The sequence below is a fragment of the Myiozetetes cayanensis genome, unplaced genomic scaffold (assembly GCF_022539395.1).
Source record: "Myiozetetes cayanensis isolate MyiCay16 unplaced genomic scaffold, myiCay2020 scf2-11, whole genome shotgun sequence".
NCBI classification, from domain to species: Eukaryota; Metazoa; Chordata; class Aves; order Passeriformes; family Tyrannidae; genus Myiozetetes; species Myiozetetes cayanensis.
This window is the reverse complement of record NW_026087411.1, coordinates 41,761,156-41,780,768: the sequence shown is the minus strand read 5'-3', so window position 1 is coordinate 41,780,768 and position 19,613 is coordinate 41,761,156. Positions and strand designations below refer to the sequence as shown.

Genomic DNA, 19,613 nt, shown 5'->3' with positions numbered 1-19,613 from the left:
ATTCTAGACTCAACATACTGTTCCTCAGATTTATTCTTCAAGCAGTAAGCTAAATTGTTATTTCATGGGTTTATAGTTAGCATAGAAAATGTAGAAAAATAAAGGAAAGTAAAAATACAATGAACCTGAAACTGCAGCAAACCTTTGAGCCTTTGCTTAAAAACCATCCAGTAAAAACAAAAGAGCAGGAAATTCTGATCTGCAAGAAATTAGATTTTTGCAACTTACTGAAACCCCAGAAACTTCAATTACGAGCTCTTTCATTATTTCCTGTAAAAAAAGAAACACATCGCTGGGTATAAATTTAACTTTCTCCTCCGCTTGCTTTCAGAATTATTGGTTTGCCAAAGGGCAGTAAGGTAATAGCATTTCCAAATGGTACTGGCCAAGACAGCCCCAGCCGAGCCGGGAGCAGCGATGCGGAGCCGACTCCGCAAGGCGGCAGCTTCGGCCAAGGAGACGGGGATCTGCCGCGGTCCCCGAGGCGCTGCAGCAGCCTGGATCGGCGCCTGGCTGCGCCCCGTTCTCCTTTGCGCTGCAAAATTTAGACCGGCCAATAGTTCCAAATCGGCGCTGGCGTGGGAAGTTGATTCCCACTTCTGCGTGGCAGGGCCGGAGCTGGTCCTGAAGGAGGTGATGGGTCTATATAGCAGCCCCGAGAGGAGAGGTCCTGCGAGGCTCTTAAAAGCTGGGCTGCCGTAACGTAAGGCTGCCTGGCTCTGTCTCTCTTCTTTCTACCAGGATGTGAGAGCAGGAGTGAATCCAGCGTAGCCAAACACTTCACTATCATCAGTTGTGCACCCCTCAAATTAAAGCAAATCTGAAAGCCCCACTCTTAGGTCGCAAAAGGGTCTGTCTTTTTTTTTGTACTGTATTTCTGGAGCAGTGGAAATTGCTGCTGCTGGCCCAAGAGAGTTGCAGTTTTGCCCCTGTGGCTGGCTGGCTAAGTGGGCCCTTCTACAACTCCAGAACATGGAAGAGTCCCATAGTGCCTGCAGCAAGGAAGGAGCCAGTCTGTTTCTCATTAATGAATGCATAAACTGTATATGATTAAAACCACTCCTCGAGTGAGTCAGGAGACCACCACAGACAGTCTTCTCAGAGGAACACCAAATAGCAGCCAAAATAGTGGTGTCCCTCTGTTTGCAACTATTTGCCCACCCAGGGCAAGAAGCTGCAGGCAGAGGAGCAGGAGGAGAGGTGGGAGGAGTCCTGAGACAGGCTGGGGAGAAGATGAAGGGAACCTGAGTTTGTGCAGGGAGCACAGATATCCCATCTTTCAAAAATCTTTCTATGGCTATGCTTTGAATTTCCAGGCTAGGAGACAACTATTGTGCATAGTGCCCTGGGGACAATTTGGGTGGGGTTGCACAGGGATGGCACATGTGGTCCTTGGGGTTTATAGGAGCCATGTTACCAAGGTTTCCATTGCTCCTTGCTCTGAGAACCCATGGCAAAAGCAGGATAAGCTCTTTCTTTCATCATCTGTACTTTGAATGTTGTTATTGAAAAGCTTTGTTGCAATCCTCTTTACACAAAAAATTGGGCAAGCTGAGTACATCCCTCATGTTCACCAGCAGCTTTCACAGAAAAGTGGTTTAAGCCAGCAAGGGCAGAGGTCAGGTATACAGAGAAAACACAGGAAAAATCACAGGCAAACCTATTCCTCTTTTATTAAAACAGTTAAAAAAAAATTACTTTGCACAGCCTTTCCCCACCAGAGATAGCAAAAATAAACAAACAAAATCAGGCCCATGGCAGCTTCCCATAATTTTCACAGAGTGGGGGGAAAATTGGTTTACTACTGTATAAAAACTTGCCTGACCTCTTGCCAGAGCTGTACTGCTTCTTGCTTATTCAGTCTGGAAAAAGCCACCGAATCCTCTGTATGCAGCTGAAGTGAAAACAGAGCCCATAAGTCTGGCAGGAGACAGAGAACATTTCAGACCTCAATGCAGGAATTCTACCACCAGTTTGTACATGTACACAGATAAAAAGAAAAAAAAAAGGAAAAGTGGCTATTAATATTAAGAGCCTACCCACAGTTTTTTGAAATTATGTATTTTCCAGGACTTACGTTGATTCTGAAGAGATAGCAGTACATTCCTAAATGCTCTGTGCACAGGAACAGATCCCAGCAATGATGAGGCTGAGGGTCAAGTTTGCTGAGTGTGATGTTCCATTACTATTGCTTGACTGAAAGAGTATTTTTAGTCTGTGCTGCGATATGAACCAGCATAAGCTGGCCTCAGCTCAGACATCTTTATTTCCATCGTAAGTTGAAGACAAGCCCTTAGAGAGGATCATGAGAGCTGTTGGATCAAGCAAAATTCAGGGCAGCTGGCTGGCTGGGGATTTCCCAAGTCAGCAGTCACACCTGGATCATGATGTTCTGCCGAGACCAATGACCATGCCCTCTGTTATTTCATTTAATCTCTTTTCGTACCAAGGCTTTTGGTCTCTGTGGCATTCTATGGCAGTGCCTTCTGCAGTTCATACATGAAAAAGAGCCCTTCCTTTCATTTACATTTGTTGACTGATGATTTTACTTGAAACCTGCTGGTTCTGGAAATGTTACAAAAGACTGATTCAGGAGTTTCTGTTCACATTCATCATTTTACGTTTATACTTCCCATACCAGATCTCTTCCAAATTGAAACATCTTGATCTCTATAGGCACTCTACTGCTCTACGTAGTTTTTTCCTGGAGGTCTCCCAAACAATGGTCCTTCCACTGTTACAACTGACTGCAACACCTGGAGTGTGGTGCACCAGCCAATGAAGCAATAGTCCCTGGTCTTCGTTTGGTCAGATCCTCCCACACAGGCATCCTCTTTTTCCTCTTTTCCCATGTTCTTTTCCCAGTGCCTGTTTGCTCTCTCCATTTGGAGCCTTATTCAGACCCCAGGCTGTGTTCCCTTACCAAAGCAGACCAGAGAGAGGAAACTATATGGATGTTGATGGGGTGTAGAGGTTTAGGATTACCAATGCCAACCCACCAGTTGTATAAACAAACTGTTCGTGGCCTATTTCTCACTCAAGGAACTTTAAGGCTTAATAAAAGGAACCCTCAAACTTAGTAATGAATTATATATGACCATATACATGGCACTATGTCTAAAGTTAGCCATATATTAATTCATAATCTATGTATGTCAGACATGTCAACTCAAGCTTGGAAGACTCCGTGTGAAGATCTGTAGCCTGAGGCTGTGAGCAGAGTAATTTATTATCCCTCCTCCAGGACTCCTACTTTGCAGGAGACAAGAACATCATCACAGGAGTATGTCTGGCCCTTTTGAGTTAGGTCTCAAAGCAAAACTTGGGAAAACTGGAAAACAAACTAAATGAACCGGAATAAAATATTTACTATTGTCTTCACACACTGAATTTTACATAGCTCTTCCCAGAACAATCTGGATCAATGAAAACACTTTTTGACAGAGTGGAGACGCAATGTTCTTTGGCAAAAGAATCAATCGAAATTCTAGCTCGGACAAAATAATTTTCCCATTCAAGACCAAATTATGTGCTGCTGGCTGTAGGGTTAGTGTTCCTCTGCCAGGGCTAAAATTTCTGAAGCCTATCTAGCAGTATTTACAAGAAGAAGTGCTAGAGCACCATAAACGAGAAATTTTCATGAGGCAGGGGAATGCTTCCACATTACCACTTCAGAAAAATAAGGCTGACCAGAAGATCTGATCCCTTTGAGCACGGTTGCGAGGAAACCCATAACCACAGCACCAGTGTTTTTCCACCCCTCTTTGCTGGCTCTCAGCAGCAACCATGAATAACAAGCAGGAAAAACAGAGGCAGGTTTTGAAGAGAAATGAGGGCAGAGGAGGGGGGGAGGGAGGCGGGCCCATCTTATGCAAGAGTGGATATAAAAAGGGGAGCAGAGACCCCTCCAAAATTGCAAAGAGTGGGGCAAAAGGAGACCACGAACCTCATCGCTGAAGAACAGGTTTGAGAGATCTGTGTTTCTTTGTACCTTTACTGTGGCTATTGCAGCGAGAGATTGATTAGGGAATGTGTGTGGGCCATGGGCTAGCTTTGCACAGGGGATGCCTGTAGGAACAGCCTTTCTTTCAACTTTGGTTCGTTGTTGCCAGAAAGCTTTTTGCCCAAGTTTGACCCAAAGGAGGTTTTCTGGCACTGCTCTCTTTAGGGGGCAAAATCCTTGGGCAACAGAGCTAAAGGGCAGGATAGAGACTCTTCTTTCTGAAGTCGAAGCTCTATCTTTAGGCGCACTCTCATTCGTAAAACTGTGCCAACCCAACAAGAAAAAAAGCCTCACAACAGAGTCCACATCTAGTAATTGGAATAATGCTCATGCACTCCTGCTTAAAAATGTCTTAGGAGTAAAATGAAAGACTAACTGTAATTATGTACAACTGGGATAAAATATGTTGTGGGTGTGGCAGGCTATGTTCTCCAAAGTCTGAAACCTTCTCCTTTGGCAGAAACTGTTAGAAGATAAAAGACAAAGATCTAAGAAGTGCAGTAGTGTGTGATGCATCTTAATAGGGCAATATTAATTGAGTGAGCATAAGTGATTGGCAAATGAGGGGGAAGCTGTGTCTGAGCTTTGTAGTAGGGCATGAACATAAGGTGAAATCAAAGGTTCTCCCTCATTACTGAGGCCAGCCAAATTCCCAGTGGTCTGCAGCAGGAGTAGCACTGTGGTGAAACCAGGACATTGAACATTTCCTCATGAAAACTGTTTTTCTGGAGAAAGCTGCGTATTTTAATGTGATGACTTTATTGATGAGGGGAGAGGTTAGGGAAGAGCAGGGAAGATAGACTTCTGTGCTCCTCAAGGGCATTGACAATTTTTTTATCAACAGAAAATAATAGAACTGAGTGTGCAAACATCAGAGGAGACCCAAATGTCAGCTTGTCCGAAAACCCTGAGAACGTTCAATTAAACTGAACTTTGTTTTATGTGACAGAGCCACCAGATCACCATGCTGGAGTTATTGTTCAGGTGCCTCCTGCTCCCCCTCTTCTTCAGGGCAGCATCCCCTGCAACCAGGGATACCTGACTTAGGGCTGGTACCTATGGCAAAAGAAGACCACCAGCTGCAGGACAGCTTGGTCATGACCCGCTGGGGAGCTGGAAGTAGGGGATACCTGAACAACACTGTCCTAGGGGTGCTGCAGCACAGAGGCATAATGATTTCAGGGGAAAAAAAAATACAGTGGCTGCATGTTTTATGATTTCCCCTTCCAGGGCTTATTGTCCACAGCAAATATGTAAGTCTGGCACTATATGTACTATATGTTATTAGCTTCACTTGTAGCTTATTAGCCAAAGGCAATAATTCTTTTTAGTAAGGATACTTTTCAGAGTTTTACAAAACACAAAGTGCCCTTCGCTGAGACAGCCTTCATCTGTGTGTCCTCAATACAGAGAGTATCCTTAGCACAGAGAGTGTCCTCAGTCAGGCTGGGTTTGCTTCTTCCCTGTGTTCAAGCCTCATCTAGGAGGATACAGCAGACCAGCTATAGCTCACAGGCATGGTGTTGTCTGGCCATTTGTGCGTGCTGCTGATGCCGAGTGCCTCATGGGAACCCGCATGGGTGGTGCTGCTGGAGATAGAGATTTGGGCTGTGCTTACGTCCCACCCACACGTCCCCTGGCCTCTAAGGGACCAGCTGTCTCCCCCAACCTGCCTGCAGGAAGGCCTCTAGGGGAGGAAGGAAAGAAGGTGGATTGCAACCTGAGACATATCTTGTTCTTTCAGCATTTAGCTGAACAAAATGCATTTTTCATGGAGGAGCTACTTCTCCCATTGCCTGTATCTGTAGATGAGCTGCATGCATTTTATACCTGTCTTGAGAAGGTACAAATGCTCAGGGACTGTTCTGCAGCCAGAAGCTTCCTCAACTGAGATGCTCAGGCAGCAAGAGGACAAAACACCTTGAATATTTCAAGCTGTTTGTTTAAGCCTTCAGTGCATGATAGCATATCATACAGGTCTGGGCTTGGAACCACTTTCAGACCTCATTAGAGAAAAGCTAGTCAGTTTATTTAAATGAAAAGCAAGACTGCAGAGACTGAAATTTCCCATCTCTTTGGCATTAGGCACCTGGCATACAGCCCTTGGGCTGGCAAGACTCAGCTCTCTCTGTCTCCACCTTCATCCAGCTCCACTGGCCAGGTGCACTGAAAACATCCTTCTCTAGAGCCTCTCTCTTTGAACCCAGCATGTAACTGGGCACTGCAGTAAAAATCATGCCTGATTGGCCCATTGAAATCAAAACACAGATGACAAATCAGCCCTGATCCTGTTAGAGCCATGGGATTTTAATTACTAAGTATAACAGGGGCACTGAATGAGACCAGTCTACCATCTAAACATTAACCCTAGTTTTGATTCACTGTTAATTTGCTTAAAGAGGAAGAAGGGACACACCAAAATTGGAAGATAGTTTCAAAAGCAGCAGGAAGATCTCTAAATCCCACCCTTTTTGCCAAATAGAACTTGGGAGGCTGAGACTGAGAGGTATGAAATCTCTGTTATCCAGCACTGGCAACCTTATCCGTCTGGCTTTAATCTTCTCCTTTCCAACACATTTTGTTTTGAAGAGGAAAAAGAACAAAGCCTTGGTATTTTGGACAGATCAAGAGGGAAAGAAAGGGTATAAAATTGAGGTCTTAATCACTTTACTCTGTAATAACATACATGCCTCACACACTGATGGGTACCCAGGCTGCAAGGTAGAGATTAAAGCTGATCTATCCGAGAAGACAAAAATCTGGCCCAACTGTACAACAAATATATGTACAAAGAAATCTGCCTTCCTTTCAGTCTGGCATAAAATGAGCTATTTTCAGCTCCTATAATCAGTTATTCTGCATAGTAAAACGCCTGTGTCTGTCTTAGTAAATGTGTAACTGCAGGCCACCCAGGTGTGCTGGGTCTGGTTAAAGGTTGTGTGTCCATCCCTGGAACTTTCTATGCAGCTGGTGTTAAGCTGGGCTCAGGTTTCATTGGGCCCTGTCTGGCCTGAGCTCACTTTTTTCATCCCCCCAGCCTGTGATGTAAAGTAGCTTTGCGCAATGCCGCTGCAGGCATGTAGAAAGGGCCCTCTGGTAGAAAGGGCATAAATCCACCTGCAATCACACCACCTCAGGGGGGAGAGGTACAGTGGGGAGCTCGCCTGAGGGGTAGCAGTGTTGGAGAGGCAACGGAAGGGCGACACACACCAGGACAGAGGCAAGTAAGCACTCTTACTGAATTTCCTTGGAATGCTAGTTTTCAACTCAGGTTGAATTCATGCTTTTCTGAAGGGCTTGGGGCTGTCTTCTCTAGGGAAATAAACCAGGCAGACTTTCCACAGGTGGGCCTTAGGCTAAGTGCTGGCAGTGAGAACTGCTCCTCTTGCTTCTGCTCATGAGAAGAGAGCTGAAGTGGGTGCTCTGGCAGCCCTAGGGAAGTAACTGCTGGGCACCAGCGGCTCGTAATGGCACAGCCTGCCTGGGTGGCACAGAGTGACCCTCCCTGCTGCTGCAGGAAGGATCAGGAAAATGCCTCGAAAGAACTGTATGATGGAGAGAACAGTGTGGGCAGTGCTTCTAATCTGTGACTTTTTGGTTCATTTTCCTCAGCTGTCCCAATATCAAAAATGCGTCACATGGTCTAGAAATGCACTAGCACAGTGGCTGGGCTCTCTGTGGAGGTGAAGTTGGGAAGGCAGCTCGAAAGATAATTTTTTAACTGGTCATAAGCAGTGAAGAAGCTCTGTCACACATGTCACTTGGTGCCAGCAGGGCTGGGGAGGCAAAGAAGGGACAGGTAGGAGAGGGAACAGCAGCAGAACTGTGCTGCATGTAAAATAATGTAGAGGATGAGGTGGGACACAGTAGGGTACAACAATCCTTGGGTGAAGGCATAGGGCCAGAGATCTACAGCAGGTCCTCCACTTCATGCCGCTGGGGAGCAGTTTCAGGCCCGATGTGCAAGCACTCTCTAGGAAGATGCTTATACATCACAGCAGCAGAAACCTCATTTGCAAACCAAGCTGTTAGAAGAGTCTAAAGCCTGAGAACGTAGATGTCCACGTGAGCAGGCATCCATACTTTGCAAGGTATGTCTAGTTGTCAAGCATCTGCACATCTGTTTTTGGAGGTGCAAGAGAGTAGTGATACTGCAAACTGGAGTATTGTTAGGCGTGAAACACTTGGGGACCCCTCAAGGGAATTAATATCTTTTTATACATTGTAAATCAGGCTGGGAAAGTGCCGGGTCTTGAATGGCTGGCTTTAAACCCAAACACTTCCACCTTGTGTAAATGAAAGTGCTGGTGAGACAGACTCTGTGTCCTCTCAATAGGCTACCGGAATTACAATATCTGACAGACTGGTGTGACTGGAATTGTCTTGGAGAAAGCAAGCAGAAAGCAGAGCTTGGGTGCTGACAAGGTTTATAGCATTTTGTCCATCCAGTGAGCTCTGCAGAACCTGGAAAGGGCTGAAGAGGGTTAACAGAGCTGCAATGAACAAGAAGTTACAAGTAGAATAAAAATACAGCTCTGAATAACAGAATTTTTGGCCAGTGATAAGTGTTATAGATGCATAATTTTCAACATATTTGGATTTCAAATACAGAAATTCAAAGTCATATACTGGAAATCCAAAAACGCTACTGCAGAACAATTAGTTATCAAAAAATTGGATATAGGAAAAGTGAGAATTCTAAAAACGTAAAATTTGTCAGTGGGTATAGCTGTGTGTGTCTGTTTACGTACCTATGTCTTTCTCATTCCCAACATGCACTAGATCCTTTGTGCCAAAACACCAGTGACACCCACAGACAGTAAAAAACTCTGCTTCTCATCAGGAAAAACAAGAGCAGGAGGTGCTCAGGTGCTCTTTTACCGCAGGAGATGACTGCCTGTACAGAAGAGTAAAATTCAGTCTACCCCTTCTGACTCTGTATTCAGATACAGAAGGTGTTATGAAAATGGTTTCAGTGTTACCACATTCGTATAAGGGAGCCTGGCGTGTGTTTGCCTAGGAGCTAGAACGAATGTTTGCACTGGGCTGTGAAAACATAACATGCTCTACCAGTGCCAAGTATTTTGCTGACTAGACATACAAAGCAGGATCGTTCCATGTTTGGACCTACAGAGAACTGGTTTCCAAACCCACTTCCTGCATAACAGCAGGCGAATGGCTTAGCCCGTCTGTGTGTCAGCAAGACTCAGCGTGGCAGTTTGCAGAGATAGCTCTGACCAGGTCCCAGGAACAAATGCTGTTGCATTATTATAATGTTTCGCAGAACTAGCATGCTCTTGTCTGCAGGCCTAACCAGCCCGTACAACCGTATTGCTTCCCATGCTAAATCGTTGGGGTACTGCAGTGGGTAACGGAGTCACATCTGTGCTTAGCATTTCCCCACCTGCTGCCATTGAAACTGGCGTCCATCTGATCCTGGGCTTTTCCGGGAACAGAGTCAGACTAACCACGACTATATACTGAAATTCCCGCCTTTGCATCTCCAGTGCAGCACTAACACCTCATCCTGTGATTAAAGGAACTGTACTTAAAACAGGCTGACCAGTATTTTTTTCTCCCCACTTTTTCTTTCAGCAGACACCGTGGAGGCAATTTTCCAAGATGAATCTGGTAGCAGATCTTCTCTGTTTGTTGGCTTGCCTTACCCTGGTGACTTGTGACAGAGTCTACGTCCACCCTTTCAATTTGTTTTCTTTCAACGAGAGCGACTGTGACAAGCTGGAAAAACTGGTTCAGGAGGGAAAGACGAAAACTATTGTCCCTGTCTCCATTGAGTCTCAAACCACACCTGCCTACGAAGATGACCTGAATGACAAGGACAAGTTGGAACCCCTGAGCCTAAATGACTGGGGGAAGGAGGAACCGGGCTACCTGAAGGACTTGGTGTACATCCTGGGGGTGCGGTTTTACGACGTGCTGCGGAAAGCGCAGCAGGGCCAAAATGTGCTCCTGTCCCCAACCAGTCTTTACAGTTCCTTGGTGTCTTTCTACCTGGGCGCCTCAAACCAAACAGCACTTGATTTGCAGAGTTTGCTGGGACTTGTTCCCCCCTCTGGAAACCCTGACTGCACTTCCAGGGCAGTCGGCAGCAATTTCCTTTCCAGCCTGAGGACAATCGAAAGCCTCGTGAAGAGCAGGGATGAGGAGCTGCTCTTTTCCAAGACACTCTGCCTGTTCTCTGCCCCTGGAATACCTCTATTTGAACTGTTCATGCAGGACTTGCTCCACTCTGCTGATGCTTTCTACGCCCGAGCTGTTGACTTCACAAATCCCAGTGAGGCAGCGAAACAAATAAGTGCCTTTGTGGAGGCCAAAAGCGAGGGGCAAAGCAAGTGCTTACTGGCAGACATCGATCCATCTGCAGACCTGCTGTTTGCAGTGGACGTCCGCTTGGCAGGTATGAGGCAGCACTGCTTATTTTGGGAGCAGGCTGGGTGAAGGACAGGCTGTGGCCCTGCTGCTGGGAAGGAAGCAAGGTCACTCCTGGCCAGTGGTGAAAGGGAAGAGCTCAGATGAAAAGCTGAACCACTGCTGGGAGTCCTGCTTGCACTCTGCCACAAGCCAGCAAGGGCAATGGGAAAGAGGTGGAGGGAGATGGCCTTGAAGAAATTTTCCTGGTCCAGGAAGCTAAGGATTAGGAAGGGTGTGGGAAGGTGCATGAGAGACAATTGCACAGCATTTCTGACTGCAAAGGAACTAAAAGTCATGAGAGACCTCCAGTAAGAATGATCAGGAAGTAGCTTTAAAGGAAAGCAAAGAAATACTTTTCCCTAGAACCTGTATTTCCGCAGGGGAGCTGGGGGTAGCGTGCCAGAGGTAGATAAAAGAAAGGCTAAAAAATATAATGGACATGAATTGTCTAATGGCTATTAAACACAGAGGCCTGGCTCAGGAAGAAGCCAAACAAGCTATCAGTTATGGAAGCAGGGGAACATATACAAATCTAGAAGAAATTTGTCACCTAGGGTCATTCCGTGCTGCTGTCCCAGAAATTTCCCTGCACTACAACTGAGCCTTCTCTTCTGAGTGTAGATGCTTTCTAACATCCTTGTGACTCAATGCAGTACCAGAGATCATGCATTTTAGACATCTTTGCTCTGCGACTGACAGCCTTTTCCACTTCAGTTATCTTCCCTACATTGTAGACACATTTCTTTTCTGCTCCGATGTGGTTGCCAAACGGTTGCCCAAACCCAAGGCTTCTTTGATGTCCTGATGCGAGAGACCTCACTGTAAAAAAGCATTTCGTCCAATGTGTCAACTATCACCTTCTATAGAAGGAAACAGCCATATTAAAATCTTAACATCTTCTAGAGCACTTTCAGGAGAGTTTGCCCCACCCAGTTACACACTGGAGAGCACAGATGTCCAGACCCTGACCTAGCAGGGAGCCATTTCAAAAGCAGGGGTGCTGACTATCCATTGTTCACAAATGGCATAGTGTTAATGGACTCAGTCCCAAAGTCAGTAGCAGAGCTTTGCAATTTTGCAATATTTTCCCAAGATTACTTAAAAGCAATTAGAGGTGAACATCTCTACTTCTTTATTCTTTGTTTTGCTTACACCTTCCCCACCTCCTACCTGCTGCTTCTTTTAGTGAAGTTAGAGTAGGTAAAAATGTCTAAACGTTCTTTTAATGCAGCTCATTTAAGAGGCAAGTGTTGCTATGCAAAACCACTTACTACATATTAAATATGTTAGGGTCCAGCATTAATCTGGATTTATTGGAGAACAGATTAGTTAACAGTACAGCTAGACCAGCTCCTATTTTAATTAATATACCAATATTAATTACTTTAATGTAAGGAGCTCCTTTCTTTATTACAAAATATACATCTGTTTGCCTAATTCCCTAATTGTCCACCAAACAGTTTTGAGATTTCTGGTCTTTGCTCCCTTGCTGACACCAGTTGTTTCTTCAATGCTAACAGGATTATCTGCCTAACAGATCTATAGCAGTGAGCAGATAACATGTTGAAATGCAAAGCTGCACAGAAGTAGCGGGAGGCGAGAGCAAGGCTTCCCATACTAGTGAACCAGGAAAGAAATTTCTGTTAAGGTTTAGCAAGCGTTCAAGTATGTCCTTTTTAACCTGTTGTTGGCTCAACCGACACTTTGGTGTTATGCTTACAACCTTCCCCGTTGGTTTGTAAGATTGTGAAGGGTGAAACCTCAGGCAGAATTTGTGCTGCCGTCCCTCTCCCAAGTCCACCAGGCTGCCTGAGGGTGCTCCTGCAGTAAGGGCTGGCCCTGATGGATGTGCTTCCAAACATGCCATCAGTCACTGCTTGAGGGATGGAGAGGAAATCAAGTAGACCCTCTGCACAGGCCTCTGAGCCCTCTGGGGGCCACGTGGCAGCCTGTGAGGAAGCAGACAGCCAAGCAAGCAGAAACACTGTGCCCAGGAAAGGCCACAAAGCCAGTAGAAATAGAGCAGTTTTCGTCACAGTGGTCCCTGTGCTGTGATGCACCAGAAGGCATATTAAAGGGAGGATACATATGTTTACAGTAGTTAAATGTGATTTTATACACACAGTCTTCTCTAATGCACAGCATATTGTTTTTAAACAAACATATATGCCAGCTAAGGGGCAAGAGGGGAGGAGGGAAGAAAAAGAAGAATCAATTTCTTCTTTCTCAATCTGTTTTTCAGTGAATGGTAAGCAAGCCTTCCAGCTCAAAGAGCCTCAGGAGTTCTGGGTGGATTCAAACACAAATGTCTTGGTCCCTATGTTGTCCATCACGGGGACATTCCAGTACAAAACTGACGCCAGTGGGACTTTCTCTGTGGTGGAAGTCCCCATCAGCAAGACGGCGCTGCTGGTGCTGCTGCAGCCCGCCAACGGCAGTGACTTGGAGCACGTGGAGTCCGAGCTGACGGGGCAGTCCTCAGCCTGGCTTCAGCGGCTGTCCCCAAGGTAGGGATGAATGGGTTTGGGGTACACCACACAGGCCTGCCTGCTTGCTGATAGGGGTTGGATCCAGCCAGGGAGAGTTTACTACTGAGCGCAAGGAGAAACCCCTGCAGACCCTGAGGCCTCGCTTCAAGGAAGCTCGACTTTGGTGGGATCAGCCTTTTACCTGGGGGTATTCCCAGGGAGCTGTTTTCACAGCTTCCACCTGTTCCCCAGGACTGCCCAAACACTACGCTTTCACAGTGGAGAACAAGCACTCACTTGCCTCTCTCTTTCCCGCTCTTTTCTGCAGAGAAATTAAATTAACGCTGCCGGTGCTAACAATAGAAGACAGCTCTGATCTACAGGAGCTTCTTGCAGATATGAAACTGCCTGCACTGCTGGGGAAGGGGGCAGATTTCAGTAAAATAAGCAACACCAATCTAACAATTGGAAAGGTACAGTACATATCACTGGCATTAAAAAAAGCATGCTTCCTGCACAGTTTTAGCTTCATAAACTGAATAAATGTACCTAGAACAAAGCAGTCAGAGCCATGTGGGGGACACATCTAGTAGGGGACTTGCAGTATGACTGAAAAATGTGAATATTCCTTGGATTAATTTATCAGCAACAAGAGGTTGTTCGTAGTAAACTACTTAAATTTCATCACTACAGCACATAGCATGTTCAAGATTTGAGTGTGCTAGGCCCTGTACATACAAATTGTACTGCATTCAGTACTACCTCCAGTTCAAACAGCTGGAGCACGTAGTAGAGGCTGCAGATACATGGGCTATTGAGGATAATCCTCCATCACTTAAGGACTAATCCCAGAAATCACACAGAGGTGCATGCAGCCCACAACCCCACCTGAAGAAGGCTCCAGAGTTCAAGCCTCAAGGAGAAGAAAGGAGAGCTTAATTCATAAAAAGAAGGCATACTACACTCCAGAAGTATAATTTGTGTGCCTTTAATTTTAATTTTAGAAGGCACCCCACCCTTGGAAGTTCTGCCAGGGGCTTCAAGGATGTCCTGGTCTTGGCTGGAAGTTAATTTTCTTCTGGTTAGTGCTATATTTTGGATTTAGTATGAGGAAAGTGTTGATAATACACTGGTGGTTTAGTTGTTGCTAAGTCAGGGGAGGACTGAGTGAGCAGCTATGTGGTACTTATGTGGCAGCTGGGGTTAAACTATAACACAAGGGTAACAGGATCACACACCACCCAAGTGTACAAGCAATTGTACAGCTTTTTCCCATGTTACAGAACAAGTATTCCGGCATCTTTTTTAAGCATCCATGGAGTGTAATGTGCTGCTTACAGCTGATCTAAGTTATCGATTGTTTCATGTGCTTTATAATTCACTCAGACTCCTATTTGTCTCTTCACTATCATGCTCTGATGACTCCAGAGTTACTCGTACGTTTTGCCTTACAGGTAATAAATAACGCCTTTTTCAAACTGACCGGTGAGGAAACAGATCAGGCAGAAGATCCTGCAGCACTGAAGGAAGATGGGGTGTACCTGGATATAAAGCTGAACAAGCCATTCTTTTTTGCTGTTTTGGAAAAGAAATCAAGGGCAATGCTTTTTCTTGGCAGAGTAGCAAACCCTCTGCATAAGGTTTAAATGCAAACATGGGGGATAAGAAAAGAAGGGAATGATGCCATTTCCCATCACCGCTCTCTTATTCATCAGCTGTTTTTGTGATGTTGTTGAGTGCTCTACTTAGAGGTGAAGCAGTTAGTGTTTGAAATACAGCTTTTTGAAAGCTAACACATTGCAACATTTCATCCTCATCCATCAGTTTCATGTGAGGTGACACACCCTTCTTTGAGCTTTTCTTTTTATTCTCACTTTGTCTCCCTTTTGCTCCCAGGTCCCTTTTTTGATGCAGTGGGGCAGGGCAGTGTTTCGATGCAAGGCATTGACTTTAAAAAAATAATTTTATAAGCACAAACAGCATTTACTATAGAAAGGTATAGAAAAGGACCTCTTTGTTCTTAAAGAAGCTTTTAAAATTTTTTGTTCGGTCAGTTTTGCAAGAGACACCCCCTTCTACATTATAGTGAAAATTTTGCAATTATTCAGAGAGATTTCTAGCTTCATCAGCAACATTTTCCTTTAAAAAGCTGCCAACAGTACAGGGCAGGCTTTGCTTGTCCCACTGAGACAAGATTTTTTGCCTTGGAAGCAAAAACACGCTGAGGAAGTCTCTTCTTTCTGCAGCTCAGATGGATACATTAACTTCTTAACCCTATGGAAATGCTAAAAATAGGGCTTGGTAGCATTAATGAACTGTGATGGATAAATTCTCAGAGTGGGACAGAATTATCTCTGATTTTTTTAGGGAAAAAAAAAAAAGCCTACTATTCCAATACAGTTGCATTCCTTAGATTACTTCCTAACCTGCGAGGCATTTATTACAGCCTTGTAGTAAAAAAAGACACTACTGGATAGATCCCAGTTCTGTAAACTTTGACATACCCAAACCATATGTTCTTTAAAAATAGCATTAATGGTAGTAATATATATGAGTATAAACAGTGGATGTGGTGCTGCCACTTGTAAATAAAATGATTACAGTGGTCCAGTCCAACTGTTAACAGAGTTTGAAACATTAAAGTGGAACAGCAGATTTTTTAGATGACTCTTGAATTAGGAAGTGAGGAACTGGGAGATAAACCTTGTTACTAAGGAAAGCCTCCCAGTGAAACAAGGATTTCCACCTCTCATCTCTAGATTTGTCTTTAGTACTGATGGCATTTAGAAAATAACTGCAAACCTCTTGGGCATAAGATGGTAGATGCATCCTAAAGAGCACAGCAGCTCATTATCATCCACAGTGCTCCAAATGTCTATCTAATCTAAATGCACTAATGCTAGCAGCTTGCTATCAGTGATGTACATATGTGACAGATCCTTCTAGCTTAATGGAAAATGCTATGACATTATAAATAAAATAACACAAATCCCAAGAATACTAGGATTTCAAGTGCTGTGATATAGCATCCATGTATTTATCCAGTTACACTGTATGTATTTCAGATGCTCTAACATCTAAATATTGTACTTGTATTATGTACAGAAGCAATTAACTACAAATATACAGAGATGGATAGATGCAAATAAACCCACTTCCAATTAAATTAAAAAGTTCATGCTAATATAAATGTTACCCCAAGGTAGCATCAGCTACAAATAAAATTTCAAACTGCAAAATGTTTCATTTCTATGATAAAGATGGATAATAATGAAAGGAAGCCCCTGAAAACACTGACGGAAAGTTTGGGACAAAATGCCATTACTCACAGGTGTGGGCTGCATGCTCTGGGTACTCCATGCCCTGTTCCGTGGTTACAGGCAGAAAAACAAACCAACCAACCCACCATCTACCAAACCAAACACACTTTTCTGAAAAGAAACTCTGTGGTGGAGAGCACCTCCCCACTGACACCCTGGAGAAGAAAAGGAAGGAGAAAAGGGCAGAAACTGGGAACTAAAAATATAGAACAGAACAAGCTCATTATTATTGATGGAAAAAGGAGAGTAAATATTCCATCGTATTGAGTGATCCAGCCAAATATACGTACTGCTAGTTATCTTTAGGTGATGAAGTTAAAAGAGTCTGGTCTACTTCTGCTATAACTTACAAAGTTGAGAACCCAGTTACCATTTTGGAGGAAAACATGTCACTGCTTTCCCCATCCGCCCCCTCAATATTATACAAAACCTTTTCCAGCTAAATCCCTTCCAGGATTAGAAAGATATATCAAGTTTTTTAAAGGTCCTAGAATGGAATAAGAAAAAGGCGCAAAATCAAAGCTGCATTACTGTCATGAAGTGAAGTGCACTTAAAAAACTACCCAAGGAATAGAAGAAGGAGGATTAGTAGCAGAAGACACCTTCATTAGAACACACTTACTTACATGGTAAATCCTCTCCTCCTCACTGATCCACAGTATCTGAAAATGCTAAAATTCATTTTATCGAAGACAAAGACAATTCACACCTTTTCTTTCTTTCAACAGAGGTATCACACAAGTTCTTAACTGATGTCATATTCCAATGAAAGAAAATTAAATGGCTAATCAAGTGAACAGAAATAAAAGATGGGGAACTGACACAGAACTGGTGAGGGAGACATTTGCAGCAATCATAGGGTTATTCAATAATTTTGATTTGCCAGACATTGTTATTTCCTGCCCAGAAACTAAAGCTGGTCTTCAATGAAAAAGAACAGAATTCAGCCTATATCCTCAACAAGCTGATAATGACATGTAGGAAGCATTGTTATAGCAAGAAGATGCGGGAAATCTCATGCAACTCAAGGGCAAGTAAACCCTTCATGCCTTTTTGGTTTGGTATACAGACTGCATCCTTTTCCCTCATTTTGGAGGATAGGACAGCTTTGTTTGTATCTTCGCTCCTAGTATGCACAGATCTCAGAATCTGCTATTTTTGTAACAAGTGTTTCAGAAATTTAAATGTATAGATACGCTCTGGAATAAAAAGTTGCACAATGCATTTAAAATACTATAATCTTAGTCTCAGCCTACAACTTGCACGTCCATTTTATAATAAGAAAACATTGCTGAAAACAACAGTAGGTAATGGTAGGAAGACGTCTCTACTTTTGACTCTTAATAAAAGCACATGAAGAGGAGTGGGAAGACCAAGCTTTCCGGGTTCATCAATCAGAAACCTGGAAAAATATAATACAGACAACAAATTCTTGTTCATAAGCAGTAAGATTTATGTCCATTCAGTAAAGTGTGCCAAAGGCTGAAGATCTCAGTGTCCCTGAAGGAAACAAACAGATCTGTCATTTGGCAAGTTGTGGTTCAGTTTGCTGTTTTTCTTCAGCAATAAATTTGGATGCTCTCCCAGTTGTTTATGTTGCTATGAAAAGAGAGATGCTAAGCAAATTAGAAGAGCCAAATCCTGCTCTCCATTACTGGGACTGAAGCCAAGTACTACCACATAATTTTAAGCACTGATATTTTCCCCAGTGCCCTCCTTATAAAATTAATTTTAGAGAAGTCATAATAGCCACCTATCCTAATTGCTTCAAAAGCACCATGGTCACACAGTTGTGTCTTCTCAGCTAAACTATGGTCAGTTCTCCAACACTGAGGAATAAAAAGCCCTAATGCTGTGAAAGGTTTGCTCTCTACAGCTTTACCGCTACACAACAGCCATGTGCTATGTATCTCTGGGTATTTAGAAAATTTCCATCATCTCAGCTCCCATATCCAAGCTCTCTAAATATGGTTGTTTTTAATCGAAAAACATGAACTAGAAGTCCAATGTTAAACTTTCACAAGGTAAAAAAAACCCCAAACAAACAAAACAATCAACAAAAAAACCAATGAAAGAACAAATACTGTTTTACCTGTCCCTCACCTATAAAAGAGAAGCATCAATAGGCAGATCACTCCAGGTTCAAGAGAGGTCTTTGTTAAGCCTTCTACCATTTTAAACTCTAATAACACTTTCACATTTCCTGCTATATAGAGATGCACCTTGTACTGATGTACCTAGGTTTGAAGTTACCAGAATTCTATGTGTATTCAGGTGAGTTCTAATAGACAATATAATGCAAATCAGAAATATGCCGGGGGCAAATAAATTCTATCTCAGTGAACTAAGTTTTAATTTGAAGGAAAACAGGTAGCCTGAATGTAATAACCTGTAAGTTACTTATAGATTAAAAATTATTTTCGAAATGTCAATTATTTTATGAGCTTTTGTCATGCAGCACTTCTCAACATGATCCATGAAAAAGCCAAGTCAATGAAAGGAAAACATTCAAAAACCAAACGAGAGCTAACCATGCCCCATGATGAGGGAAAGCAGGTAAGCACAAAGCAGTAATGAGAAACAGCAGAGTCGTGTTCCTGTGAGCACTTTATTCCAGAAGAGCTGGAGTAAAGTTTGAAAGTTTTTGAGAGTCTGTAAGGAGTTAAAGAGCACAGTTGCCTGTCTCAAACACTGTCAAAGCCACAGAAGGAACTTGCCATAAGATAAGCTACCACAGTGGAAACTTGAGATAAGCACAGAAGGGAGGAATTTGTGACACCAAGGCCCTGATTCCAGATCTGGCAGAGGCAAAATCTGGTCAGCACATCCTGGTTAATGCATCCGGACAAAAACTCCCACTGTGGCAAACTGGGGGAAACGCCGCAACTGCTCATACACATATCACCAGTCAAGCAAAGGTGACCTCAAGTTATGGACAGACAGCACCAAAGACCTCTGAAGTGCCCCCAGCATCATTTCCAGGACCATCCACCAGAGAACTGCGTGTGAGCCACAGTGTTGTATCAGACAGTGGAAAACTCTCACCCCCCAGGGGAAGTACTTGTGCATTCCCACCTGAGCCTGACTGTACATATACCCATTACACTTTTTGTTCTGTGGGCTTTCCCCAGCCCTGACGGATCAAGATTGTGACCATCACTTCAACAAGTCTCGTTGCTGGGCCCATGGGTGGTGATCTCTCTCCTGTCCACTATGTACTCGTATCCTTTCTTTCTCTCTTTCTTTCCGTTATTTATTTTCTTAAGTGATAACTTTATACTTTTATATTGTTATATTTCTACAGATAATAACTGAAATGGCCACCTACCTCCTTTCCATTGTAACCAGACTGTTCTAAAATAAACCCGCAATACACACACACACACATAT

The 19,613-nt window shown here is 43.7% G+C and overlaps 1 protein-coding gene across 6 annotated transcripts; it reads left to right on the top strand.

Annotated features, from left to right (window-relative positions):
• Positions 1-3,837: 3,837 nt before the first annotated feature.
• Positions 3,838-16,142, top strand: AGT (angiotensinogen). Of its 6 annotated transcripts, none has more exons than XM_050314309.1 (5): positions 3,838-3,964; positions 9,599-10,421; positions 12,678-12,942; positions 13,232-13,376; positions 14,358-16,142. In XM_050314309.1, exons 2-5 carry the CDS (start codon positions 9,626-9,628, stop codon positions 14,547-14,549), a joined length of 1,398 nt encoding a protein of 465 aa, XP_050170266.1. In that variant the 5' UTR covers positions 3,838-3,964; positions 9,599-9,625; the 3' UTR covers positions 14,550-16,142. The 6 variants fall into 6 exon arrangements, with proteins under 6 accessions (XP_050170266.1, XP_050170268.1, XP_050170269.1 ...); XM_050314311.1 differs by having other exon boundaries at positions 3,879-3,964; positions 9,602-10,421; XM_050314312.1 differs by lacking the exon at positions 3,838-3,964 and adding an exon at positions 7,061-7,223.
• Positions 16,143-19,613: the final 3,471 nt, after the last annotated feature.